The following is a 26,420-nucleotide window of genomic DNA, read 5'->3' on the forward strand; positions in this document are numbered from 1 at the left end:
GGGATAAGCCCAAGTTCTTCCCCCAAGCACCTGACGGCTCGGCCCAGGCCCATCAGTTAGGAACGGCACGCACGTGACGGCGCTCTGTGCATATCTGCATATCAGGCCTTGTTTAGTTGCCCAACTTTCACTAGTAGAAATGTTTTCATCAATGACGATTAGGTAGTGACGGTTGCAAATTTCGTCACAGAATGGTAGCATTCTATGACGAAAGTTGTAGGATCGTCACTAGTCAGTGGTGACGGAGCTTTGCCGCGAAGAATAATGACGAAACTGGAATAATCGTCATATAATAACAAAAGTAAATCGTCATTGATTTGTTGGGTCGTGTACCACCCGAAGGACATGGCTCAATGGAGCCAGCAGCGAGTCCCACCTGGAGGACGTGGCGAAGCAGACCCACTAGTGGGTCCCAACTTTGAGGATGTGGCATTGTGGTCCCACCAGCGGGTCCCACATGGAGGAGTGGCCATGTGGTCCCACCAGCGGGCCGTGGCGGTGTACACGTGGCGCCGTAGGCCCACGCCCTTGGTCCACTAGCAGTCTGCCCCCTCCCTTGCAAGCCACGCCCTTGGTCCACTAGCAGTCTGCCCCCTCCCTTGCAAAAAAATGACTCAAGGGGCCAAGGGGGATCGAAACCGAGACCTGATGCTAGAAAGGGAGGAGCCTTACCGCTGGAGCTCTCGACACTTTGTGTCCCTGATGTACACGTTTTTCCTTTTGTAGGTATAAAAAGTTATTTTGGAATATTTTTTATCGATGGGCCTGATGGGCCCTGTACACGATCGTGTATACGTCCGTGGCTACTGGGCGATCATACGTCCATGACGTCTGATCGCGATGACGTCCGTAGGGCGCAGCAGCGGCGGCGCCCGTGGGATAGAGCAGCGGCGACGGCCGTGGGATAGAGCAGCGGCGACGCCGGCGATCGTTGGTTGGGTGGAGGAGCACCTAGTAGCTGCTGCGCCTGTTGGACAGAGCAGGTCTGGCCGGCGACTTTGTGCGAGCAGAGGAGCTCCGATCAGCGGTGCCACGCCTGGAACAGAGCTGCGGCGGCGTGAGTGGCACGAGTACAGTACAAGGTTTGATTTTTTTTTAGTTTTTTTACATGTATGTATGTCTTTGATGTGTTTTAGAATTTCATTGAATATATTATTGGGATTTAAGGACTTTGCACAATGTTTATTGTATTGTCACAACAGATGGATAGAAGCTGGATTTTTGGGGCACCGTTCACACCTGCATATGTGAAAGGAGTCGAAGGGTTCATGCAATTTGTTAGTGAAAGATACCCCAAAGACAGCTAGATACTTTGCCCGTGCAGCAGATGTCTAAATCAAAAAATGCAGTCTCAGCATGAGGCAAGTGACCATATACACATTTATGGAATGTCAGCTACTTACACGAGGTGGATTCATCATGGGGAGTCGGCGGATACTGAAGTGGTTGAGAATTTGGAGCAGCATGTCGAAGGAAGGGATCATGACTTTGGGACACATGCGGATGTGGCCGATGATGACTATGATGAGGATCACGGAGTACCAGAGATGATTGGTGAGTTGTATGCTGCAGCAGAGGCAGAGGGAGAACAACCAATGTTTGCAAGAGTCCTTGAAGATGCGAAGAAGTCACTTAGCCCAGGATCTAGGCACTCAAAATTCTCTTTTTTGGTGAGGATGTTGTATATCAAGTCTCGTTATCGAATTGGCAATACAGCATTTTCTGCGATGATCAAGTTGATGTCAGAAGGATACCCTCAGAGTGAGTTGCCAAAATCATATGATGAGGCCAAGAAATATCTTAGAGAATTGGGTCTTGGCTATGAAAACATCCATGTGTGCCCGAACAATTGTGTGTTGTTTCGGAAGAGGTATGATGAATACAATGTGTGTCCAGTATGCAAGGCATCTAGATGGCAAGATGAAACTGGGACCAAGAAGGTTCCACAGAAAGTGTTGAGGCATTTTCCACTTGTGGCAAGGTTGAAAAGAATTTTTGCTTCAAAGCGAACTTCTGAAGAAACACAATGGCACCAGAAAAAGAGGACGCCAGTCAACAATGTAATGAGCCATCCAGCTGATGGGGAAGCATGGAAGGACTTTGACAGGAAATTTCCAGATTTTGCACGAGACCCGAGGAACTTGAGGCTTGCCTTAGCTACCGATGGATTCAATCCATTTGGCAACATGAGTACCCAGTACAGTATGTGGACAGTGCTTCTAACACCGCTGAATCTCCCACCATGGGAATGTGTGAATCCAGCAAACTGCTTTATGGCATTACTCATCCCAGGTCCAAAATCTCCAGGAAAGGATTTTGACGTGTTCCTTGAGCCCCTAATTGAAGACCTGATTGATCTATGGAAAGGTGTCAACACTTTTGATGCTTGTACTGGTAAGAAGTTTGACCTTCGTGCTATCGTGCTATGGTGTATACATGATTATCCAGCGCTGAGCACATTATCCGGGCGAACAACAAAAGGGTATTATGCATGTATTCATTGCGACAAGGATCCGTTGTCTCTGGCAATAAGGAATAAGATATGTTACATTGGACACCGTCGTTACCTATTTCGGGGACATGCATGGCGGAGAAGTTTGGCTTTCAATGGTAAGCGTGAAAACAAAGATGAGCCAGGCAAGTTCACTTTGGATGAGGTCCTAGAGGAGCTAGAGAAGGTGAAAGATGTCAGGCCAGGGAAGCATCCTAACATTACTGGAAATAAAAGGAAGCGCAATGAGGGTCCAAGGATTTATAGCCGCAAAGTTGGGTTGTGGAGATTGCCATACTGGCAACATCTAAAGCTTCCACATAATCTTGATGTGATGCACATAGAGAAAAACATATGTGAAAACATTCTTGGCACATTACTCAATGTACAGGGCAAGACCAAGGACACAACCAATGCTAGGCTAGATTTGTATGATATGGGCATAAGACCTGAATTTCACTTGCAGCAGCATGGCAACTCAGTCATTGCTCCACCTGCTCCGTATGTCTTGGGGAAGGATCAAAAAATTGCATTCTGCAAGTTTCTCAAAGGTATCAAGTTTCCTGATGGATATGCGGCCAACCTAGGAAGATACATAAGTGAAGATGGTTCGAAGGTCCAGGGAAAGCTGAAAACACATTCTTGCCACATACTCCTGCAAAGAATCATACCTGCTGGCCTAAGAGGACTGGTGAGGAAGGATGTATATGAAGCAGTTGCAGAGCTCGGGACCTTCTTCAGGGAACTATGCAGTAGAAATCTAAGGATTGATGTTGTGAAACGGCTGAAACAAGAGATTCCATTGATCCTATGCAAGCTTGAGAAAATATTTCCACCTGCCTTCTTTGATGTCATGGTGCACTTGGCCGTCCATCTTCCTGATGAGGCACTGCTTAGAGGACCTGTTCAGTACGGATGGATGTACCCTATAGAAAGGCGGCTAGGCACTTTGAAGAATTTTGTAAGCAACAGGGGTAGACCGGAAGGATCAATTGCTAACGCATATATGGCAAGTGACACCTTGACTTTTTGTTCTAGGTATATGGAGGATATTGACACTAGATTTAACCGTGATGATGGTAGTGATAGACAGGTGCCATTGCCTAATGACATATCTGTTTTTAAGCATGGTGTTACTCTTGTTGGATCTGATAGGAGGCAGTACATTGATGATGTTGTCCTAAATAAGTTAGTTTGGTATGTGCTAAATAATTGTGCCGAAGTTGAGGAATATGTGGAGTAAGTATCATTTAGGTGTTTGAGTTTTTGTTTTTTTTAATTTTAAAATTATTCTTATGACTAAACTTTTCCCTGCAGCTTGTACAGAGACGATCTAAAAAAGCAAGGTGCACGTGATGTTGAGAGAATGGTTGAAAAAGGATTTGCAAAGTGGTTTAAGTGCCATGTAAGTCAGTACATATTGTGTTTGTAGGTTCATTATATGAACTAGTATCCAACCTTGACTGATAAACTGTTTACTTTTGTTGTAACAGATTGCAAAGAAAAGCAAGGACAATCCAGAATCGGTTAGCGAAGGACTGTGGGCACTCTCATGTGGCCCAGATCTGCGAGTTAAGACTTGTGCAGCTTGCAAGGTCAATGGGGTGCGGTATAGCACTGTGGATCGTGAGAAGTTCCTTCTGACACAAAATAGTGGTGTAATGACTGAAGGTTCACATAATGGGAAAGACGTTGATTTTTATGGAGTCCTTAAAGAGGTAATTGAGTTGGAATATAACTCTAATCTGCAAGTCCGTCGGACGGTGGTTCTATTTCGATGCGATTGGTTCAATCTAGAAGGCAAGACGAGAGGCCTTCGAGATGACGAACATTTCAAATCCATCAATGTACAGTCATTATGGTACAAGAATGATCCTTTCATCTTAGCGATTCAAGCGAAAAAGATATTTTACATGCAAGACACATCTTTAGGTAAGGATTGGCGAGTTGTGCAGAAATTTGAACATAGAAATATTTATGATGTGTCTGAAAAAAATGAGGCCAGTCATGATGTGCATCAGGATGACTATGGTTCTGATACTGAACATGTAGTGCAAACAGGTGGTGAAAATGAGGTCTTGCAGAATATTGAAGGTGGAGAAGCCATTATAATTGAAGGAAATTTAGAATGCCTTATAAAAAGCAAGAAGCAACCTAGTATTCCTTTAGATAGTGAGGATGAGGAGGAAGATGAGACAGCAGAGCAGTACTGTAGTGATGGTGGCAATGAGAACAATGGTTACATGTCCCTAGACGATGAAGATTCTGATTGAAGATAATGATTTCTACTGTTTTGGTTTTCCCAACATTTTTGTATTTATTCTTTTTTTGGTATCTCTATTTTCATTTGCAAGACAACATACTCACTGAAATCTGCTTCCAGAAATGCATTGAATTGTGTGCCTGCATATTTCATTTATCATAAGTTATTCAACTGTGCTTGAACTCAGAGACATCTTTCCAAGTGACTGAACTATAGTTCATTTACATGTCAATTTAGCTCACTGAAATCTGCTTCCAGAATTGCAGAGTACAGTTTAGTAGAAGACAATTAACTAAATATTAAACAATGGTTGATGCTGACTAATTATAACAAAGAAGGGGACAACAATGGCTGATTCTGACTAATTAGTTTCATATTAAACAATTTCCAATAGGCCAGTGGAATTAACTAAATAATGGAAAGACATGTACTATGGCATAACTGGAGCAGAACAAATGTATTACAACAGTAGTACACACTGAAAGCTTGTTTTAGTTGAAATGGCATTGTTGTTTTAGTATGGACCAGTCACACTGAAAGCTTGTTTTAGCTGAAATGGCCAGGTTGACATAGTATGCATCAGTATCATGTCCCACTGTTTACTTGGTTCTCCCAACATGATTATCCTAAATTCTAGTATGGATCACTTCTCTATTTTCATTTACATATGCACTGACTAATCAGAACATGCTTGCCAACATGCTTCATGGGTGGTACAGAGCTTAGTCTGTTCCTTGCAACCAAACAAGCCACAGTGGGAACTCACTAACCAACCCATCATAAAAGCCACAGAGGTTGACATAGTAACACATTCAAACTCAGATTCAAACTCAAACACACATTCAGATTTGGGCTCACATTCAGAGTCATGATCAAACGCAGATGCATTCACATTTGGACTGGGAACACAGGGATGGAGGGGGTATAGAAAAGAACGTTAACTAAATTTGGTTTAATTAAAATTGTGCTCGAGTACAGCCGAACACACTTGAGTAGCGCAACGGTAAGGCTCATGTTATTCACCCTGAGCTCCCAGGTTCGAACCCTGTTGGAGCCAATTTTTTGTTATATTTTTTTCTTTATGCTCCATTTTTTTGGTACATGTTTAATTTGTCTAATATTGCTTCTACTAAAACAAAATTTGAAATGATTATATTTTTTCTTTATGCTCCATTTTTTTGGTAGATGATTAATTTGTCTAATATTGCTTCTACTAAAACAAAGTTTGAAATGATTTTGACAAAATGGGCATGCACTAATATTGCACCTCACATGTATCATTGGCACGAGTGAGCCATGTTCATGCTTGTACAAAGACGTATACTACCACCTTGTCGAAATCGTTTGAATTTTTTATGGGATGTTTATAGAGCCAAACTATGATGCTTTGTGCATCTGTGCGATTTTCTGACCAATTTTTCCTATTATTGAAATTTTTGTTGGATTAGTGAAGCATAATTGTTAAAATATGCTAAGATAGCTAAAAAACTAAGTGAGGGTTGTGCATAATGTTGACAATAAAGTTTCAACTAATACCTAAGTGAGAGTTGTTCATGCTTTTACAAGTTGTATAGTACCACCTTGTCAAAACAATTTGAAATTTTAATGGGATGTTTGTGGAATCAAACTATGATGTTGTGTGTCTATGATGTGATTTTTGGACCAATTTACCCTATTATTGTAACTTTTTGTTGGATTAGTGAAGGAATAAATTTTAAAATAAACTAAGCTAGCTAAAAAATCTAAAGCTTTGCATGGACACCTCACTTTGGACTATAATGATTATAACAAAATTTTATTTCAATCTAAGATAGTTTTCTTGCACATTATCACAAAGCCAAATTTATAGATGGGCATAAAGCCCGAGCCCATGAGCCCAGCACGATAGAATGAAAATCTATGAATAATGAATGAAAATCTGAGGTTAATCATTATAAGATTATTTTATCCATCTTAAGATATTCTAGATTTTATCCTTTATGTATTCACAAAATAACTACAATAAAAGAAAAATCATGTAATAAGAATTCTCAAATAATTGAGGTTAATCATTAAGCATTATTATACTAATGTAATATATAAAGCATCGACTAAAAGAGGCGAGCGCAACCACCGAGGGCGCCAAAAGAATTCACTCCTGAAAAAAATACCGCCAAAAGCCCAAAACACCGATTTATTTATCCATATCCCCCACTACTCGTCAACCCATCCTCCAGTCATCCACTCCCCCCACCCCGATCCATTTCTCCAAGTCTCCAACCCTAGCCGCCGCCGGCGGCACACCGCCATCGACGACCTCCTCACGAGCTGCGTCCACCAGTGGTCCTCTGTATCCCTCCCCCTTTCTGGAACCCTAGCCGCCGCAGGTGGCTCACTTCCGCCAGCGACCTACTTCCTCTCCCACGAGCTGCGTCGCCGCCGCCATCAATCACCGCCGGTGGATCTGCTTCCCCGTCGACTGGGCTTCACCGCACCACGTCTTCTTCCACTTTGTCGACTATAGCCGCCAAGAAACTTGTCTACATCCGCAACTAAGGCACAACCGCAATGGTGGCAACAAGAGGTCAAGGTAGGAAGAGGTCTGCAGAAGAAGATCAAGGTAAGCCACAACGTGTTCTGTTATTTGTTCAAGTAGTACTACAATTTTGTTGGTGCTCTGGTTTAGGTGCACAATACATGAGATATAATGCAACAACACAGTACAATGCAACAACACTTTGATGAATTTTTGTGGCTGTTATCCACTTATCCTTTCCTGTTTTAGTTATCTGAAATCAATTGCACTGCGCAGTAAAGTAAAACCTAGATCTTTTAAAATGGGTGCAGTAGCAGTTGAATAAGAGGCTGAATCATAATAGTGGTTGTGTATTTATGATGTTCCAAAATCATGATAATGGTATGCCTCTTGGGATAATTAACTTAGGCATTTTGAAAGGATTGACAATCCTAATTTCTGGCACTCCTAGTATTTCTTATTGTTTTGAGCCCAAACTTTTACAATAGCAAGATGGCTATTTTATTTATACATGTCCTGTACTTTTTCTGATTCCATATCTTACTGTGTGGTAGGTCGAGTGGATTTCAGTGCCATATTGTATATGTGCTGATCCTTAGAAGTTGTATTGCAATCATACTGATTGTACTCTGATAGTTGTGATGCTAGCCCTTATGATTTTTTTAATACTTCTTGTGTCCATATAATCTTGATCCTTAGTATTACTACCCTACAACCTGTTGGTGATAAACACCTAGATAAGACAACCTGTTAGTAGACTATAAGAACTGAACTTTACTACTTCTAAATCAATTGCACTGCATAGTAAAGTAAAACCTAGATCTTTTAAATGGGTGCAGTAGCAGTTGAATAAGAGGCTGAATCATAATAGTGGTTGTGTATTGATGATGTTCCAAAATCATCATAATGGTATGCCTCTTGTGATAATTAACTTAGGCATTTCGAAAGGATTGACAATCTTAATTTTAGGCACTGCTAGTATTCCTTATTGTTTTGAGCCCTTATGATTGTGTTAATACTTCTTGTGTCCATATAAGCATGATCCTTAGTATTAATACCTTACAACCCGTTGGTGAGAAACACCTAGATTAGACAACATGGGAATAGACTTTCAGAACTGAACATAACTACTTCTTGTGTCACTGATCTGAATGTGTCACCTTTCTTATAGTTGCATTGGTAATGAAATTTCTTACTGCCTAAAATTTCCAACATGGACTGGTAGTAGCAAGTTAACGTCAATCACTGTTTCACTGCTGTACTTTCTTATTGTAATAGATACAAGGGTAAATGAAAGTAAAGAACCTCGAAAAACTGATTATGAGAGAAGGCGGGATGCACAAATAGCGGAGAATGCTAAGGTGTTTGAAGCACTTGGACTGCTAAATCTATCTACTGAATTTAATAATTCTGTACCTGAACCTGCAACAAAGAAGGGGAAAAAATCAGCAAACCAGAAAACAAATAGTGAAGATTCGGATTCATCGGAATTTCTCCTTGAGGACAATGATCAAGGAGATAGTGATGATGATGACACTGAATCTGATGAGCAGCCACAACCCACTAAGGTGCTTCTTCTATCTTCAAAATACTGGCTAGGAAAAATTTGCATTGCATTAGATTGTTTTTAAACTGTTCTTTAATATATGCCCTTGCTTTGTAGATACCTATTCTTTCTTTCTTACATGATCTTTAATATATGCTCTTGTTTATTAATGCACATGACTTACTACATTTTTCCCACAGTGTCCTGCAGGCTATAAGCGAAAAGTCCTCGCTTCAAAGAAGAAGAGAGTTTCCAACATGGCTCCGGGAGTTAGGGCTACTAAGAGAGTGATGGCACCTCAAGGTTCGCAGGTGCAACCTACTAGGGCCGAATTAAGAACATCAAAAAGGCTTCAACTGTCAGCAAGAGATGGGCAGAGTGAACATGCTCCTACAGATGGTCAAGATGAAATACCACCAAGTTCTTTTACAGATGCAGAGCAGGGCAATGGAACTGGTGTTGAGGACATTATAGCGACAGAGGAAGATAGTGGAGCTGGTGCTCAAGACATGATACATGCTGATGTAGACACTGAAGGCAAGTTATTGTTTCTTTATCATTGAAATAGATCAACTCTTTTGCTGATTTCCATGAAACTAAATCATTTAACTGCAAATTATATTTTGTAGCTCTTGCACAGAGAGCCCCAAGGAGACCCAGGCCACCCACCAAGGGAACACAGCTGGACAGGATGACAAAAGCTATGGGAAGGAGAATGCCCGTAGCTGTTGCTGAAGGGAAAAAAAGGCCTCATGAACCTGTTCAAGCAGCCAAGTTTGCATCTGAGGCTGGTGTCATCATTCGGGATAAGGTTCCTGTGCTACCACATTGGAAATTATATAAGAAGGATGATCAACATTACAAAAATTTTGTGGGAAAGCTCTCTGTAAGTGCAATATTGTTTTCTTGGTAAACTTGTAGACCTGCTAAACCTAAATTAACTAACTTATGGAATTGTCAAATGACTAGGGGCGCTTGGCGATTAACACTAACGACAAGCCGACAGACGATGCTTGCACCGATGTGATGCGCTCTGGGGTGCGACAAAGGCGTTATCGGCTCAAGCAGAAATACTTCAATGGTGTAAGTGCTAATGAGATTAGCAAAACTTCTCCAGTTAACTGCATGTCTGATGAACAGTGGAGGGCACTAGTTGCAAAGTGGTCTGATCCAAAGAACATGGTATATTTTATTCTTGTCAATTATCATTTCTCAGTCAGTTTCCAAATTATCTTCTCAATGTTAACCAATGATCTCATCTGACATTTAATTCTCTTATAGGAAACAAGTGAAAAGTACAAGCTAAATCGTGGTAAAGTCAAGTATCATCAGACTACGGGTTCTCGCAGCTATGTGGCACACTTACATGCATATGTAAGTATTTGATTATCTACATAAGACTGACTTTGTATCATAAGACTGATGACACTTTGTTGCAATTGATTCTCTGTGAAACAGAAGCATCAGAGGAACAATGCAGAACCTAGCACAGATACCCATGAAGAACTTGATGTGGTGGAGGCCTTCACTTCCTGCCATACCAGCTCCAAACATGGTCTTAGTGAACCAGCAAGAGAAGCAGTTGTAAGTCTCTGCATCTGTATCCATGCATGTTAGTTGATGATTACAAAAATAAAGTTGTAAAATCACCTTTAGCTCCATCACTAGACCCACCCTGCTAGGATTATTGATTACAAAAATATAGTTGAGATGGTCATGTACAAGTAAAAACAAGTATCCATGCATGTTAGTTGATGATAATAAGAGAGAATGGCTGCAATTGGTTATCCAGATTGATTATATGTAGTTTGAAACTGTATCTAGATTGATTAGAGAATGAATTGTTCAAAAGTTTGACAACACTAGAGTAATCCACATTGATACTTCTCTGATGTCACAATCAATTTGGCTTGTATTATTCATAGATGCCGCAATCTTCAGATTTACACTGCAAGTACAAGCATATGCATATACCAGGTTACAATTTTTAGATTTTTACTGCAAGGGTTCTGACTTTAATACTACATGCTACATTGCTATCTGAATTTCCAAATAAAATTAGCACTGCTATCTAAATCTTAAGGATGTCTAGTCTACATCATCACTTTGAATTTTACACTAAAATATTTAAGCTTAGTGATGCTGCAGCCTTAGCAATTGGAAACAAGCATGCTGATCAGGCTGATCATGTTCTGGTAACAGTACAATAGAATCATTGCATTTCATTGGATTGGCTTGTGGTGCTGATCTGCTACTGAAATAGAGACATATTTTTGTCCTTTATGCTATATTTTATTCTACCTCTAGTACACATCTTGCTGTTTTTATTTTATAAAATACATCTTGACTTATATTTCCTCCTCAGATTAATGCAATAATTATCAACTAATGATGGATCATTGTTGTTTTGGACTAATATGGAAGCTTTGAGGGCACAACCTGTGGCTGAAGGTGAGACAAGAGTATCAAGTGTGCAGGTTGTGTCCCAGGTGCTCCCCAAGAACAGCTCAAACAGTTTCCTGAAGAGTGTTGGCATCAAACCAGTGGGAACCTCCCAGGCATCATCATCATCAAATGAAATCGAGCTACGGGAACAACTAGCAGCTGAAGCTAAGGCTGCTGTACAAGATGAACTCGAGGATCTCAAGAAGAGAAGTGAAGAAGCTGAGGAGAAGCTGGCGAGGACAGAAAGAGAGCTGGAGGAGATGAAGAAGCTGACTGAGATTAACACCAAGGCAATGGAGGAGAACAATGCGCTGCTCAAGCGTATCTTGTCCCTCAACAATGCTTCTTCGACATGAGCGCTGCTGGTGGTTGCCAAGACCACAAACTGTAGCTTCTAGTTGTTGGCAAGCTGGTGCTCCTGATGGATATGCAATCCTTATGTGCTGGTGGTGAAATAAGTTTGGTGAACTGAGTTGTTGGCAAGCTGGTGCTTCTAGTTTCCTGCTGGTGGTTGGTCATTTTGTTTAGCACTTAAGTTGGTAGTGATGAAATCCATGGTATGTGATATGTTTGTACTGTTGGTGAACTAAGTTTGGTGAACTGAGTTTGTTGAATTGAGTTTAGTTGCTGATGAACTGAGTTTAGTAGTCTTGATTAAGTTGTATGGTAATTGGAATACTGGATCTGTTAGCTGCTGGTGATGTCTATATTATTTGTATTTTCTAATGAAATCAGACTGACCATCTGAGCAGAAATGTTGTCTTTGTGACGATTGTATATTTTGTTCTGTGATGACTTCATATGCTGTTCTGTGATGAAAATGAGAAGCTACAACAGCGCGACACGTTGAATAATCACAGGATGCCACGTGGCCCCCACAACAAGTGACACGTGGACATTCTATCCACTGGCCACGTCATCCACCACGTGACAACCGCGTCAGCTGCCACGGCAAGCGACACGTGCCAGTAGACTCAGCGACACGTGTCAGTCCAGTCATCAGCCACGTCACTGCCACGTGGTGGGACACGTCAGCTGCCAGCGTAGCAAACGCCGTTTGGCAGCCTAACAGAGCGGTATGTTATGACGAAAACAGGGAACATCGGCGACGAAAACCTTTCGTCATAGAATGAAATCCTTTCTGTGACGATGCACGTTTCGTCATTGATTGAAAACACATCTGTGACGAAAAATGGACGTTTCGTCACCATACGTAATCAATGACGCTCATTCCATGACGAAACTGTTTTCGTCACCACTTCGTCACAGAAAGTAGTCGGTGACGATTGTGTAGTCTTCGGTGACGAAAGGGGAGCGTCATTGATGACCACTTCCCTAGTAGTGTTTGGGCAACCAAAATTCCTGTAGCAACACTGTAGCGTTTCGTTTGTATTTGTGAATTATTGTCCAAATATTGACTAATTAGGCTCAAAAGATTCGTCTCGCAAAGTACAACAAAACTGTGCAATTAGTTTTTGATTTCGTCTACATTCAGTACTCCATGCATGTACCGCAAGTTTGATGTGATGGGGAATCTTCTTTTTGCATAGTGCCAAAGTTGGGATTTTGGAGTGAACTAAACATGGCCTCAGTGGCATGTGCAATGTTTACTGACACGTGGGCCTAATCTGACAGTTGGCTACATATTGCAAATTTTTTGCGGAACCGTACGTACCAGTAATCCAGTATCCCTATGCCTAGAAGCGCAGGTCTCAACTGCTCAAAAAAAGGAAAAACTATTTGTTGGAGATTAGGAGGCATCTCTGAATCTTCAGTTTGATTGACTCAAAACAATGATAAGATGCTACCATACTACGGCTATAGGGAAAAAATAAGTTAATTTATACTACAAGAAAGGAGAAAATTGAAAACAACTCTCACCCATACTTAACTTCCCCTACCCTCATAGAGACCCACCAGACAGACTATGGGAGGACGAAAAGGATTGACGAAAGGTGGGATGACAAAAATTTTGGATGAAGGAAAATATTTCTGCCGAAATCACCTATCTTTTTTCACCGCGCCCGCCCTTACCCGCCCGCCGTACCCACCCAACCCCGCCTGCAAATCATGCTTCTCTTTCATGTTTGTTTCCTTCCTGTCGCGCCCATCCATCCACGCCGCCGTCACCAGTCACCCCTTCCCTCCCCAGCCAATCTTGAGATCACCTCCATCCTGAAAGCCCAAAACGCGGGCAGGGTGGTGGCGGCGACGGGCGGCAGAAGTCGGTCCACTTCGACAAGATCACCGCACGGCTCAAGAAGCTCAGCTACGGCCTCAGTGCCGCACACTGCGACGCGTCCTCGTCGCACAAAAGTTTTGTGACGTCATCTAAAGGGCATCTCCACCAGACAAATCGGCGAACTTGTAGTGATGCTATGGAGAAGATTGAGGAAAAACGACAATAATGGAATGGAGATGCATACATGTTTTGGTTATAAATGAGATTTGTCTTGTGTTGATTGTGAATGCTGGAAAAACATGTAATGGATAAAATTGTTGTGCCTGCAGGCTTCTGTGAGGTCTTTTTTTTTTTCTGGTTCGGATGGGAGGAGTGCTCAAAATGTTGCAGGTAGTTTTTGAATGGTAGCTATTTATGGATTATACATGATACAACCATCGTGCTCAAAATGTAGCAGGTGGTTTCTGAATGTCTGAAGCATAGTGTTGCTTTTATTTAACAATAATAAGAATGGTTGAAATATTATTATTTTTTATTTACTTATTAGGTCGCTGTCATAGTTCCGTAGTCATTAAAGGAGTGTTTTATTCCTATGTAAGCTATTTCTGCATGTTCCAGTCTTGTTCTTTCTGAACATGAGAAGAAGCTTGTGGCAGTGCGAACTTGACATTATGCAACAGTAGAGCTGCCAAGCTCCAATCTTTCAAAAAATGAAAAGAAAGCCAAGCTCCATGTTGGAGATGGAGGCTCGCACCAAGCCACTGCCCTATAACACCCCTTAGCGTTAAGTCCCATCGGGATGCTTGCTGCTTGCAATAGTTCTTTTTTATCATTTTCACAATCAATAGGTCTATATCAATAATTCTATTGGTTGTTTAACTATGCAGTTAGAATTTATTTTATTTGAGTTAAATTATAAACTTTGTCTACTTGTTATGTCTTTTTAACTCTAGATTGCAGTTTCATATGGTAGGTCATGATGAGAAAGTACACTAGAACTTCAACGTGATGCATCATTCTTACTCAGGATTTTGTGGGATTTGCTCTTTTAAAATAGCCTTCGTAAAATGATTTCAGTGGAAAGAGTTCACGTGCTTTATAAAACTCCTTTTATAGATAATGTTTATAAATGAGAAGAGGTGTATCAGATTCACCTTTTTATTCTAGGGTTAGATGAAGAGAGGTGCTTGAGAGAGGAAAATAAAAGTTTTCCCACCAAGTAATATTTTGTTTCCTAATTACTTTGTGATATACATTGTCATCTGCATTTTCAAGGAACATGATATTGATGGAAAATGTGGTGGACAAAGCACGCATTTTCAAGGAACATGATATTGATGGAAAATGTGGTGGACAAAGCACCAGGGAGTGGCTATCAGAAAGTGCAGATTTTTTGTAACTTTATTCAAATTAAGGACTCAACATTCTATGGATCATAGGCATCTCCCATCGACAGACTATTTTAGGACATGGTGGTTAGGATTTAGAAGTGTGGAACCTCTTGCTGTGACCTGACTTTGCGAATGACAATGAAAGAGTGTGTCAAAGTTTGGATGGTTGAATCTTGTGGTTACATAGATACCGAAATTTGTATTGTTCTATTCTTATGTTGTTCAGGTACATGCCTCTAATTTAAATGGAAATATATTTATGATTTCCATGTGCTTAGAAATTCCGTTTAAAGTGTTGTGAGAAAATATCAGAATATTACGTAGTGATGCTAAAATTTATGATGTTTTTAGAATTCTTGCTTACTAGAATTTTTTAAATCATGTGCGCTACATTTGAGGATCTTGTATAAATCATATGTTAAGTTTAACAAAGATACCTGCAAAATGGTTTGGATTAAGTTTTTTGATATTGTGGTTTCTAAATATAAAATTCTTCCTATCAAGTTTTTTGAAAATATGTTCTCACCGTTTGGACATCCTTGCTAAAGATATAAAATTATTATTTACTAGATTTTTTATAAATATACATTATTGTTTAATGATTCCACTAGAGGTAGAGTTTTATTTTGAATTGTTATATGTTATGATTTTTTCAATAATATAGTAAACATCCAATAAATGGTTGGAACCAGTTCTTTGTAAGTCTAGTAAAAGTTTAAGTGAAAGGATGCAAATAAGGACCATAGCTAATTATGATGGAATGTTGACATATCAATAATTATGATATATTATAGCTATATAAATATTTTGTATGTAATCTTTTTTATATCACGTGCGTGTTTCACTTCCACTAGAGAAATAGAAAAGGGAGTTGGGGCAGCTGAGTTATGTCTGCAAGTCGGGAAACAAGAAAAGTACCAGTACCAACGTAGCCAGTCAGATGGTCAGATGCATCATCAGTGCCAGCCTGCAAGTTAAGCCACGAGGACAGCGATCAACTCTGGCTATGGCTTGTAGTAGCTCTACCTCTCTGCTGTCCACGTGTTCAGTTCTTCCACCCAGATTTAACACCGTGCTGTATTCGATGAACAACCCTTGTTACTATAACTTTTACCTAGATCTGCTATTAAAATCGAAGCAACAACCCAAGCTAATGATTCAACGCTTTGCCCCAAAGCTAGTGTCGCGCGGTACTCGCCTTTCACACTGCATCTGATCCCTGAACCACCCCAAGTCGACGGCACGTCCCTTCAAATGATCAGGGATGGCTGTGCAAGTCCCGTCAAAATGATGGTGAAATGGGCGGGGCGCTCAGCGCGGGGGCCACTCACGTGGATGGAAGGGAGCCGCCTTTGATCGTATCGTACCGCGACTGCTGCCTGCGCTGATCAGCAGGCCGGCAGCGCAGTGAAAGTGAAGGGGATCGGAGGCGCCGGGTTGGTTGGGGAATGGGGATCGTCTTGTCATCTCGCGTCGCGCGGCAGTTACGCTGCCGCTGAAGCACCGACAGGCTCTCTCGAGTCCCAGTTGACGGCCAGCCGGCCGGCGGCCTATCCCGCTGTTAGTTGGCTGTCCAGGCCACAAGCCACCTTTTTCAGTTGGGAGGAGCTAAACAACACTCGAGTGTTTTGAGAAGCTCCACCACTTGAATTTTTGACCAATCGACGAACGCCACGTAGCTGCGCTTCTCCTCCTCCAACAACAATGGAGGCCTCCTCCGGCGAGCTCCTCCGGCGAGCTTTTAGGGTTGGGGGTTTCGGTATTTGGGGCTGAGGGTTGGGGGTTACCTGTGCCCGCGGACCTAGAAGGAGTTCTGGGTGGCTCGTCGGCCGGCGGTGGAGGCGGGGGAGACGGCTGGATCGGAGGCGGCGAGGGCGCCGCCGGAGCTGGGCGGTGGGGACCCCCGGTGGGCTGTGGAGGCGGCGGGGGCGTAGGATTCCGACGATTTAGCGTCGGCGGTGGTCGCGGCGGTGGCGAAGGCGGCGTTGCGTCACCGGAGCCGGGCGGGGAGCCGTCGGCGGCGGGGGAGCTCAGCGGGAGTTGATGAAGATGTGGAGCGAGGAGCAAAACGGAGAGAGCTTCGTGTTAGGCCGCGGCAGAGGGTGGTTGCTCCCGCGGCGGGCCGCCGCCGCCGACGGGGGCGGCGAGGGCGAGGCGCCGAGAGTCGCACGGGAAGGAGATAAGGCCGGAGTGGATAAGGCTGGTTATTGGAAAGAGATGAGGGAGAGGGAGGTTCATCACAGCCTTCCGTTTTTTATCCTGTGGCTAGAAAAAAATCGAGTGCTACAAGCCCCTAAAACACCCGGGTATTACATAGACAGTCCCTTTCAGCTTCCTGGTTTCTGCAGTGTTGATCCCGCGGCAAATTCACTACTCCGTGAGAAAGCAAATCACATGGTTTACTGTTCGGCAAGCATAATAGTCACCGGACGCTTAATTACTGTGCAACATGTCACTCATGCTATTATTCAACGATAATTCATCCGGAGGCATAGCCTGCACCACTTCTCGTTGAATACTACTTTCTCCGTTCCAAATTAGTATTCGTTTTGACTTTTATAAATACATAATGTTTACTATATATCTAGATATAATATATACTACATCTGTCTTTAAATATATGACATTTAGGATAAATTATAGATTGTCCTAAACGTCATACATAAGGAAGTATTTAGATGCATGTTACGGACTACGTAGTTTGGGACGGAGCGGCGCCCCAATCCCTGCAACAACTAACGCGGACGTAGTACGACACGCGACAACGTAAACCCAAAGCTAGCATCAAACAGCGTACCCGTCGGATTCATGCTACAACTGCCTTAGCCCGATCGAGCGTGTCCCCGCACGTACCGCGGTACCGGTGGCCACGACGAGGTCAGGAAGGTGGTTAAAAATTGATTCGGACAATATCCATTAGTTGGACAGCCAAAAATTTGATTTCCTCCATTTTCACAGTGGCTACTCTTTCAAGAGGACGTGAAGCGGGCTTTCGCATTTCAGGTAGCTTTGTTCATGATTCGATGTCAAACCCAACTAAACCATGGAACCGAATCAAAGCAAACCACTTGGAGCGCGTACGTACGGGTTGGGAAGGGCTGGTTCTAAACCAGTTAACCCGTAGTTAGCAACACGATGTTTGACGACGGAAGGGGCTCACCGTCCTATAGCTTCGACTGTTGAGCACGCCATTGCCGTAGCTGTGCACGCACCACCAGCCCGAGCACCACCAACTGTATCCGACCTCGGTGGGCAGCTCGCCATCGTGGGGGTGCTGCTGATGCTGAGAGAGGCTCGATCTCGTCCGCAACTTTCCCAATCCTCCAATCTTTCACTCCGCGACATTGTTGAGCACCTGACATCCCTTTACATCCCCTACCGCAACAATCGACCACTGCCGGACAGCAAAACGACGTCGCTGCCGCCTTGCAGAACGACGAGCTCTGTAGCGCCAAGAAGGACCCAGCAGCGGACACACAAGTCCAGGACGGCAAGAAGCAGAGCAGCTTCAAGAAGCAGGACAAGAAGCAGAGAACGGTGATACGAAGCAGCATAGCTAGAGTCTGGAGTGGAGCGTGACCTGAATACCGGCCAGCTCATCAAGCTCTTCCTCCCGTTTTCTCTGCCTGCGGCTGGCGATAACTCATTCATGGCGCAGCTAACCGGTGAAACACATATAACTCGCGGTTTCCAAACCGCTCGACTTGGCTGTCTACCGCATGGCTTGGTTTGGTTAAAAAAACCCCCGTGGAAACCGTATTTGTACAGGCCTACTTTCAGGAATACTGGGTCAGTCAGAGAGTGCGTGTGCGCTCAGATGGCCCCCTGGCCTTTCTATTATTACTTGGGAAAAATCTAGGCCTTTGGTTAGAAAAAACAATGCAAGCCCAAGTCTGCTGGTTGCATTTCTGAACAATTGCAAAAACCAAGCCCAAGAAAAGAGCCGAGAGCATTCTGCTGGCCCAATAGAACTCGGACAACAAAAGAAGGGTAGACAAAAGCTCTCTGAAGTTCATCGAAAGAATGGCCAAAGCAAAACTATATGAGTTCCATGCACATGGTAGTGGCGTTTTGAAGATCGTGTTGTGAGAGAGTTGAATCGAAAAGTGAGTGAGACTACTCTTCACGTCATGCTAGTTTCATATTATTGCACTGTTTAAATATTATTGCACTGTTCAACTAGTAAAAAATTGACTGAGTTAGCTATAAGCTAGACCAGACGCCCTTTGTCTGCAACTTCCTAATAAATTGCTCATGACAAGACAATCCACGGGAACCCACACAATTCTGCAACCCAAACCAGAATAAAACACATCAGAATATGCATCCCATGAACAATTCGAAAGCAGCAACTTAACAATCCTAGATACCCTGCTGTCGCCTCCTCGGCTACAGCCTACAGCACACACAACAACGGTGTGCCGCTGCTCTGCTTTGCGGACTCACTCGACGCCCTCGGTGGATTTCTGCACCAGCACGACGCCGAGGGTGATGGCGGAGGCGTAGAGCGCGTTGGGCACCTTGCGCACCACCTTGCCCACGCCGGGGACGCCCTCCGTCGCCCGCTTGGTCGCCATCGCAAGCGCGGGCGCGGCCACCAGCGTGATCGCGAGCTTCAGGCTGATGGAGCACAGCGAGTCCGCCGTCAGCTTCCGGATGAACTCCGCAAACTCCTCGCGGTCCAGCAGCCCGTCCAGGTTGACGTCGTACTCCTGCACATTTAAGAAACCAAACCTGTAATGCTAAGCAACCTGTAGCAGCTGATGCGATGGGGAATTTAAGAGGAAAAAGTTATGCTTCCATTGCAAAGTGCAAACCACTGACTCACTGGGAACAGGTAGCACTGTGCTATTATTTATCAATTCTATGATGCATCATAGGCTTCCTAGCAAAGCTGATGGCACTGGAATTGAGGTTACTGAACATGGGAACCAAGAACACTTTGCTTTCAGTACAAGGAACAGCTGGAAGAAGAACACGATATTCGATCGGCAATACCGAAACAACAAAATTAAGCGAAAGGGAAAGCAAGGGGAGAGTCTTCTTACATCCATCATGGCCTTGAGCTTCTCCTTGGATGGGGGATCGTGGTGCGGCCCCGGCAAGTACTTGTTGATATCACTGCCCAACAAGAACAAAACCAATCAGAAATAGCGAAAAACCGCAGAGTATTACAGGAACAGGGATATCGGCTGCTGTACTTGTAGACGCAGAGGACGGCGATGTAGACCTCCTCGAAGGTGAGTGCCTCCTTCTCGCGCTTCTGGGCGTCCTCCGTCAGGCGGTCGAACACCTTGTCGGTGATCTTCCGCACCTGCCGCTCCTTCCACCGCCGCCCTGCACCAATTCGATTCGTCGTTCATTCCCAAGAACACGAGTGCGGATCGATTGCTACGATCGAATACGATGCGAACCGATCGGTTGGAGGGGGTTGGAGGGACGGGTACCTTGGAGTTTATCGTGGAGGGAACCCCAGGCTTGCCCCATGGCCGACGGCGGAGGGGCTGGATGGGGCTTTGGAAAAGGGGAACACAAATAAAGGTATCTTCCTGGAGTGTGCGATTCTGGGTTAACGGACCCCTAATCTAAATCTGTGGACTAGGTCCATCTTCTCGTGAGAATCTGGTGGTTTCTTACGGGATTTTGCTACGGGTACCAGATATTTAGGTACCCAGAGATACAACTCTGCTCACAGAATTTGCCAAAAAAAAAAAAAACCCTCCGTTCACAGAATCACAGTGCTCACACAGTTTTTGTGAAAACAAATGAAAACTGACATTTACTCAACCAAGTGTGGTGTTGAACGTTTTTCCAAACTTGTGCAAGTTATGTATTTTATATTGAAAAACGCACTTCCATAGTCCCGTACTCTAATACGGACAGCCGGTCACACTATGTGCAATTGACATTGATTTTTCTTTAAGATAATAATGAAAACAAGAACGTTTCACTTTCGTCCTTCTCGGAGAGGAGGAATCACACCACACTTACAGTTTGTAGCATTCGATACTCACCCACCAATAGCACACTGCCCATGAAGAAATTTCAACTTAAAATTGATTCTAGAAGAAAATGGTCACCGGTGGGACAGAGAAACGCACTGCCGCTGTTTCAAGAGCGTGGTGGCATGCCTGGATGTGCGATTGGCATTGGTGCATCAGCATTTCAAATCACGGCATAATGCTACCGGGCACACTAGTTTCTTTAGACAAAAAGAAAACCACATATTAATCGTATAAATAAACCTGTATTAAGATTTAAGAACGAACGTCACCGTCCTTACAGTGCTCCCTTCCCATCATTGTCGCATACGTGCCATTCAGGTGCCAATTGCGTAACTTAAGCAATAGTACATCGCTATCGATCAGACTTTCAGCCTACCATCACGCAGCAGCAAAGCATTGGGACCATAACTGTCACTCTGTCAGCCAGTGCCTGAAAGCGAAAGCCTCCAGAGCGACGAGCGAGAGCGATCCAAAGCGATCTCTTTCAGTCCCTCTGCCTCCACAACCAGACGTCCTGCAGGAACAGGAGCCCGATGGAGAAGGCGGCGGCGATCAGCGGCGTGGGCACCTTGTCCACCGCGTCGCCGACCCTCGGCACCTGCCTGCCAGCGCTCTTGGCCGTCACGGCGAACAGCGGCGCGGCCATGATCGCGAAGCCGGCCTTGTTCACGAGCACCAGCCGCAGGTCCTTCTCCACCCACTTGAGGATCATCTCCTGGAACTCCGTGAACGCTATCCCTTCCTTGGCGCGGTACTCCTGCAGGCAGGCAGCGCGGTCAAGCGACCAACTGATCAGTTAGTTGTTTGGGCTTGCGAACACGTTTGTTTTTGATGGGCTGTCTATCGTGGGCTTAGGTTTTCTCGACCAACTTAAGAAACCTGAGTGGGCCGGAATAAGAAAAATAGTTGCGCTTTACCTCCACTTTTTCACCGATGATCTTCAGACAGGGAGGGTCCTTGTGAGGGCTGCCTAACTGCTTGTTGATCGAACTGACGAAATAACCAATCAGAACGGACAGATTACACAAAAAGATCCAGCGTCGAAACCGTTTAGTAAAGGGACGCAGTATCAATCAAGCAGATGTGGCATCCTCACTTGTAAACCATCAGGGTGGCGACGTGGAGGGAGTCGATGTGCAGGAGCTCCGTCTTCTCGTCCGCCAGGTCGTCGAAGACCTTCTTGCAGATCCTCTCCACATCCGACTTGCCTGCAAGCGGCGGGCCGCGTTAGGATGCATCGGTGTACATGATGAAGTGTCGTTTGATCTATGCTTGAATTCGCCAGCATGGGCAGAAAAAAGCAGACGGGAGGAGAACAGGAGAAGATCACGAGATTGCAGAAAATGGCGAGGCGAAATGCGTATGCAGGGCAGGGGGACGAGGCTACCGCGTGCTCTGTTCCAGGCGCGGCCGAAGAAGTTGGGCTTCGACGACGATGACATTGTTTGCGTTGCCCTGTCGGATGATCGATGCCGGGAGGAGAGCGACCACAAGACGAGCAGAGAAGAGAGGATGAGGATGGTTTGCGTAGCATATCTATCATCTATGCGGCGGAATACCTTTTTCTGGTTGTGGATGAAGTCGTCGCTTGCAGGGTAGGTCAGAATCAGCAGGCTGTGACCTGGCGAACGGTGCCTTTGTCCTTTCTCTCCATTGCTGGTGGCGCTAGTACTTTCCTTGCTCCTCCAGCCATTAAAAAAAATCTGGATTCCTACCTTACCTTACCTGCTGCTTCAAGCTCATACTTGGAACCAGTCCTGCCAAACACCTGCTTAATCGTCTCGTCTGGTCACTTCTTGCATTATTGGGCGAAAAATCATATTGGGCTGGCCCACACATATTGTTGACTCCAGCCGAGCGAGTTAGGTTTTTGGGCCCATGCGAACAAGGCCCATGTACACGATGAACCAACCGCCCGCTGCTTCGGCGACGTATATATTCACGCCCCCTTCCTCCCAAACGGCCTGTCCCTTCGTAACAAGAAGAACCGCCATTGTTCCTGCGACAGCATTACCATTTCGATTTCCTCCCCAAGCAGCTTTTCGCAAACTCTTTCTCTTGCTTCTGATTTCGATTCCTCGATCTTGATTTGATCTCACCCCCAAGAAGATGGATCAAGCAAAGACGTCGGTTTCCTCATCTCGCGACGGCGGTTAGTTTCTGATCGAATCTTCGTTCGTTGCTGTCGATCTTTGCCGTCTCTGCATTTTTCCTTTCGGGGAGAGGAGATACATGTCGGTGTGATGATGAGTTTCTTATTGCAATTTTGATTTGAAATGGAAGCGCCAGAAGAAACGGGGATGGAGCAAGTTATGTCTGATCTACAGGCGCTCAAGAGGCTATACGGTCTGCTTCACAGGGGTCCGGCAGATGAAAATGTAAGAATTCTTTTACGGCTTCACTGCTATTCTTGTGAGAACAAGTCAAAGATAGACCTCGTTTTTCAGTAGAATCGTGTCAGATATATCTGAAGAGCGACGGATTGAAGATTAGGCATACTAAACCGAAGCTGTCGTTCTGCTTTCGGAACCTAACTGCAAGGATGAGGGAAACTGCAGCATTTTTTATGTCAAAGTTACAGTTTTTCTGCAGTAGCAAAATATGTTGGAAAATATGACGCGTACGATCGCAAGTTTAATTTGTTCTTACATTTGTGCAGTTAGATGAGACATCCAGGGATCTACTGATGAAGATGCTAGATGATGCTACCCAGCAGACGCTCCTGAAGCAGGCAAAGGTAAATTTATTTTCGTGCCAGTAATTGTAAAGAACATCATTTTACCTTCACTTGTCTATGCTCTCTTGGCAAACGCTGATCAATAGGACACCTGTTTTTCAGATGCTATCAGGTTCTCTGATGTCGCCTGTGCTGGAGAGGAAGCTCTCCATCCGATCAGATCGCCGGACACGCGACGCCGAGCCACCCCTAACCCTGAGGCCACTGGTGTCACCGTCACCCAGCCCCAGCATCCTACCCGGCAAGCGATCCAGCCGGCTTAACCAACAGTACTCAACAGTGTCAAGCCGAGCCGGCGGCCACTTCGACGGCCATCGCCAGGCGGCGGAAGTGCCTCTCCTTGCCCGTCTCGCCTCCTACCGCTCGTCGAGAACTGCGGTATCTGCATTGACGCCGCGGCACCGTCCAAGCGGAGAGCAGCGGAATTCCGGCCTCAGCCTCTACCGTTTGCCCGTGGCTGCGACGTCGCAGCATGGCACGGTGACCGGAAGCAACCGGCACGCTGATCGCCGGGACAGAACGCGCCAGAGCTCCGGCCGTGGTGACCTTTCGTCGCTGGAGGGCAGCAGCCGCCGGCGCTCCGTGTCGCGGGAGGTGTCCCTGGGTCGGGCATGGCTGCAGCACGGCCGCGGCACGGGGCGGCACCCGGGAGCGGAGAGCTCCTCCTCGACGCGCCGTTTCGGGAGGCTGGACTCCGGATTGTCCTTGGGCATGGCGTCGCGACGTGGCTCGGAGCGAACCGGACGCGGCGTGGCTGCGATGTCGCGGCATGGCACGGTGACCGGAAGCAATCGGCACGCTGGCCATCGGGACAGGACGCGTCGCACCTCCGGGCGTGGTGACCAGTCGTCGTCGCTGGAGGGCAGCAGCAGCAGGCGCCGCTCCGTGTCGCGGGAGATGTCTCTTGCGCCGGCACGGCTGCATGGCCGCGGCACGCCGCGGCACGTGGGACAAGAAGGTTCCTCCTATTCGACGCGTCGTTTTGGGAGATTGGACTCCGGGCTGTCCCTGGGCGTGGCGTCGCGCCGTGGCTCGGAGAGAACCGGACGCGGCGTGGCCTCGCCGGAACGCTCTTCCTCGAGCAACACGATGGTCACCATACGCAGCCGCATCAGGCACAGGCAGGACCGGGACCTCAAGGAGCGCTGCCTGCGCCGAGCTGAAGAAGAAGCAGAAGAAGAGAACACTCCGCGGCGGCGAGGGAGGACGAACGCCTCCATTTCCAGCGCGGGGCGGACAAGTAGCAGAATGCCCCGGCGAACGCTGAAACGCGTCGACTCCGGCAGCATGTACATCAGCAGGAGCAACAGCTCATCGGGAGCCGCCATTTCGTATCCTTCCACGAGCCCTACAGCGTCACTGGAGTCGAGCGCTTCTGCTTCCTACTCACCGCCGCCGGTGTCGCGGCGAGGCATTGCGCCGCCGTTGTCGCTGCGTGGCTTTGCACCCGCACCGCCGGTGTCGCTGCGTGGCATTGCACCGCCGGTGTACGCACCTCGGGTATCGAGATCGATGAGGAGGCGCCGCCGCCAGGAGATCCTGGAGAGGCGGGTGGGGCGGCTGCGGATGTTCAAGAACAAGATCGACATGGTGTTCCACCATCGCCACGACCACCACCACCACTTGGGACGCGGCCTGGAGGGCCCGTCTTCCAAGCTCATCCCCGGCGAACACCACCGCAAGTCGCCATGGAGGCATCTCGGGGAAATGTTCCACCGCACGAAACGCCAGGATAAGGAGATCACGAGCCGGACGGTGGTAGGCGGCGCACCGGCGAATAGGCGCGGCGGCGGCGGGAACATGCACGCGTTGTTCGACGCCATGCGGCGGCACTTGCGGGGCAAGCGGAGAACTCCGGCAAGCGTGAAGATGCGGAGGGCGGCCAACCGGAGCCGGGTGCAGGCCAAGAAGATGCATTGGTGGCAGCGGCTGAGGAAACGGCGCGGCAGGAAAGATGTGACGGCGGGCATACCACGGCGCCGTTTAGGTCTTTAGGACGTGGAAACACAGTGTGAATGTAGAGCTTAGTTGCCTATTGCGGCATTGCCACTGCGCATTCACTCTCACTACTGTTTCCAGTTCATTGTTTCATGATCTTGGATTGAGTTGGTGTATCATATATGTTCAGATTTTTGTCTCAGACAATTTCATTTTTTTTTTTACAATTTCAAAAGATTTATTGTCTCAGCAAGTTTCGGTCTTCATTTCAACAGTAGCTTGTGGGTGTTTCAGTGTTGTGAATGTGGGTGTTTCAGTGTTGTGAATCTGCAGCTCTCATGTAAGAACGGCTACTCATAGTATGTGTATTAGCGCGAAAGAAGGTTCCAAAATCAATCATGTGCAGGAATCGCCTCTGCCATTGTTCTTGCATTTTGCCCCGTTTCCTTGTAAATTGTTTACATTGCTTCTGATTTCAACCCGTTTCGATTTGACTTTCCCAAAGAAGATGGATCAAGCAACTACATCAATTTCCCTCGTATTCGCAGTTTCTACCCTTTTCCTTTAATGATGATTCATGATTGCCAGAATATGTTCTTACTTTTTGTGCAGTAAAGTAAAATTTGTTTATTTCTATCAGCTCCAAAAGATCTCTCACAAATCTGCCTTTGTGCCTAAAATGTTGGAAGAAGATACTTATCAATTTATCATGTAAATAAAATACTTACCAATTTATCATGTAAATAAAATACTTACCAATTTATCATGTAAATAAAATACTAGTGCATATAAAATCTATAAATTCATATTGATTGCAAAAAAATTAAATGGTCACTACTATCTTGTGATCCATTATTAAATAATAATATGTTATAATATTTTTAACCAAAGAGGAAGATGCAAACAG

At 45.4% G+C, this 26,420-nt stretch overlaps 5 protein-coding genes across 5 annotated transcripts; 3 read left to right on the plus strand and 2 right to left on the minus strand.

The window, feature by feature from the left end:
• The first annotated feature begins 1,343 nt into the window (after positions 1-1,343).
• Positions 1,344-3,734, plus strand: LOC140223503 (uncharacterized). Its single transcript, XM_072295343.1, has one exon. The coding sequence runs from the start codon at positions 1,344-1,346 to the stop codon at positions 3,732-3,734; it is 2,391 nt and encodes a 796-aa protein (XP_072151444.1).
• A 123-nt stretch (positions 3,735-3,857) lies between these two features.
• Positions 3,858-4,899, plus strand: LOC117862542 (uncharacterized). The gene is made up of 2 exons (XM_034746033.2): positions 3,858-3,896; positions 3,985-4,899. The coding sequence occupies exons 1-2, from the start codon at positions 3,858-3,860 to the stop codon at positions 4,762-4,764; spliced, it is 819 nt and encodes a 272-aa protein (XP_034601924.1). The 3' UTR covers positions 4,765-4,899.
• A 14,056-nt stretch (positions 4,900-18,955) lies between these two features.
• On the minus strand, positions 18,956-20,438 carry LOC117862721 (uncharacterized). The gene is made up of 4 exons (XM_034746219.2): positions 20,281-20,438; positions 20,035-20,170; positions 19,882-19,954; positions 18,956-19,545 (listed from the first exon to the last, which is right to left on the minus strand). Exons 1-4 carry the CDS (start codon positions 20,318-20,320, stop codon positions 19,276-19,278), a joined length of 519 nt encoding a protein of 172 aa, XP_034602110.1. The 5' UTR covers positions 20,321-20,438; the 3' UTR covers positions 18,956-19,275.
• Positions 20,439-21,060: 622 nt separating this feature from the next.
• LOC117862722 (uncharacterized) lies at positions 21,061-22,562 on the minus strand. Its single transcript, XM_034746220.2, has 4 exons — positions 22,226-22,562; positions 21,935-22,046; positions 21,756-21,828; positions 21,061-21,595 (listed from the first exon to the last, which is right to left on the minus strand). Exons 1-4 carry the CDS (start codon positions 22,278-22,280, stop codon positions 21,323-21,325), a joined length of 513 nt encoding a protein of 170 aa, XP_034602111.1. The 5' UTR covers positions 22,281-22,562; the 3' UTR covers positions 21,061-21,322.
• Positions 22,563-23,556: 994 nt separating this feature from the next.
• On the plus strand, positions 23,557-25,749 carry LOC117864831 (uncharacterized). The gene has a single exon (XM_072295095.1). It carries the CDS (start codon positions 23,633-23,635, stop codon positions 25,568-25,570), a length of 1,938 nt encoding a protein of 645 aa, XP_072151196.1. The 5' UTR covers positions 23,557-23,632; the 3' UTR covers positions 25,571-25,749.
• Positions 25,750-26,420: the final 671 nt, after the last annotated feature.

The sequence above is a fragment of the Setaria viridis genome, chromosome 7 (assembly GCF_005286985.2).
Source record: "Setaria viridis chromosome 7, Setaria_viridis_v4.0, whole genome shotgun sequence".
Classification (NCBI taxonomy): domain Eukaryota; kingdom Viridiplantae; phylum Streptophyta; class Magnoliopsida; order Poales; family Poaceae; genus Setaria; species Setaria viridis.

What these genes read in the sequence shown, in the direction of transcription:
- LOC117862721 (XM_034746219.2), bottom strand. Translation starts at nt 20,320, where the DNA reads ATGGGGCAAGCCTGGGGTTCCCTCCACGATAAACTCCAAG. An exon ending in CCTCCACGATAAACTCCAAG is followed by an intron (nt 20,171 to 20,280) that starts GTACCCGTCCCT and finishes GAATTGGTGCAG; the next exon opens with GGCGGCGGTGGAAGGAGCGG. An exon ending in GCCGTCCTCTGCGTCTACAA is followed by an intron (nt 19,955 to 20,034) that starts GTACAGCAGCCG and finishes CTTGTTGGGCAG; the next exon opens with TGATATCAACAAGTACTTGC.
- LOC140223503 (XM_072295343.1), top strand. Translation starts at nt 1,344, where the DNA reads ATGCAGTCTCAGCATGAGGCAAGTGACCATATACACATTTATGGAATG.
- LOC117862722 (XM_034746220.2), bottom strand. Translation starts at nt 22,280, where the DNA reads ATGTCATCGTCGTCGAAGCCCAACTTCTTCGGCCGCGCCTGGAACAGA. An exon ending in CGCCTGGAACAGAGCACGCG is followed by an intron (nt 22,047 to 22,225) that starts GTAGCCTCGTCC and finishes CGCCGCTTGCAG; the next exon opens with GCAAGTCGGATGTGGAGAGG. An exon ending in TCATCGGTGAAAAAGTGGAG is followed by an intron (nt 21,596 to 21,755) that starts GTAAAGCGCAAC and finishes GCCTGCCTGCAG; the next exon opens with GAGTACCGCGCCAAGGAAGG.
- LOC117862542 (XM_034746033.2), top strand. Translation starts at nt 3,858, where the DNA reads ATGGTTGAAAAAGGATTTGCAAAGTGGTTTAAGTGCCAT. An exon ending in CAAAGTGGTTTAAGTGCCAT is followed by an intron (nt 3,897 to 3,984) that starts GTAAGTCAGTAC and finishes TTGTTGTAACAG; the next exon opens with ATTGCAAAGAAAAGCAAGGA.
- LOC117864831 (XM_072295095.1), top strand. Translation starts at nt 23,633, where the DNA reads ATGCTCTCTTGGCAAACGCTGATCAATAGGACACCTGTTTTTCAGATG.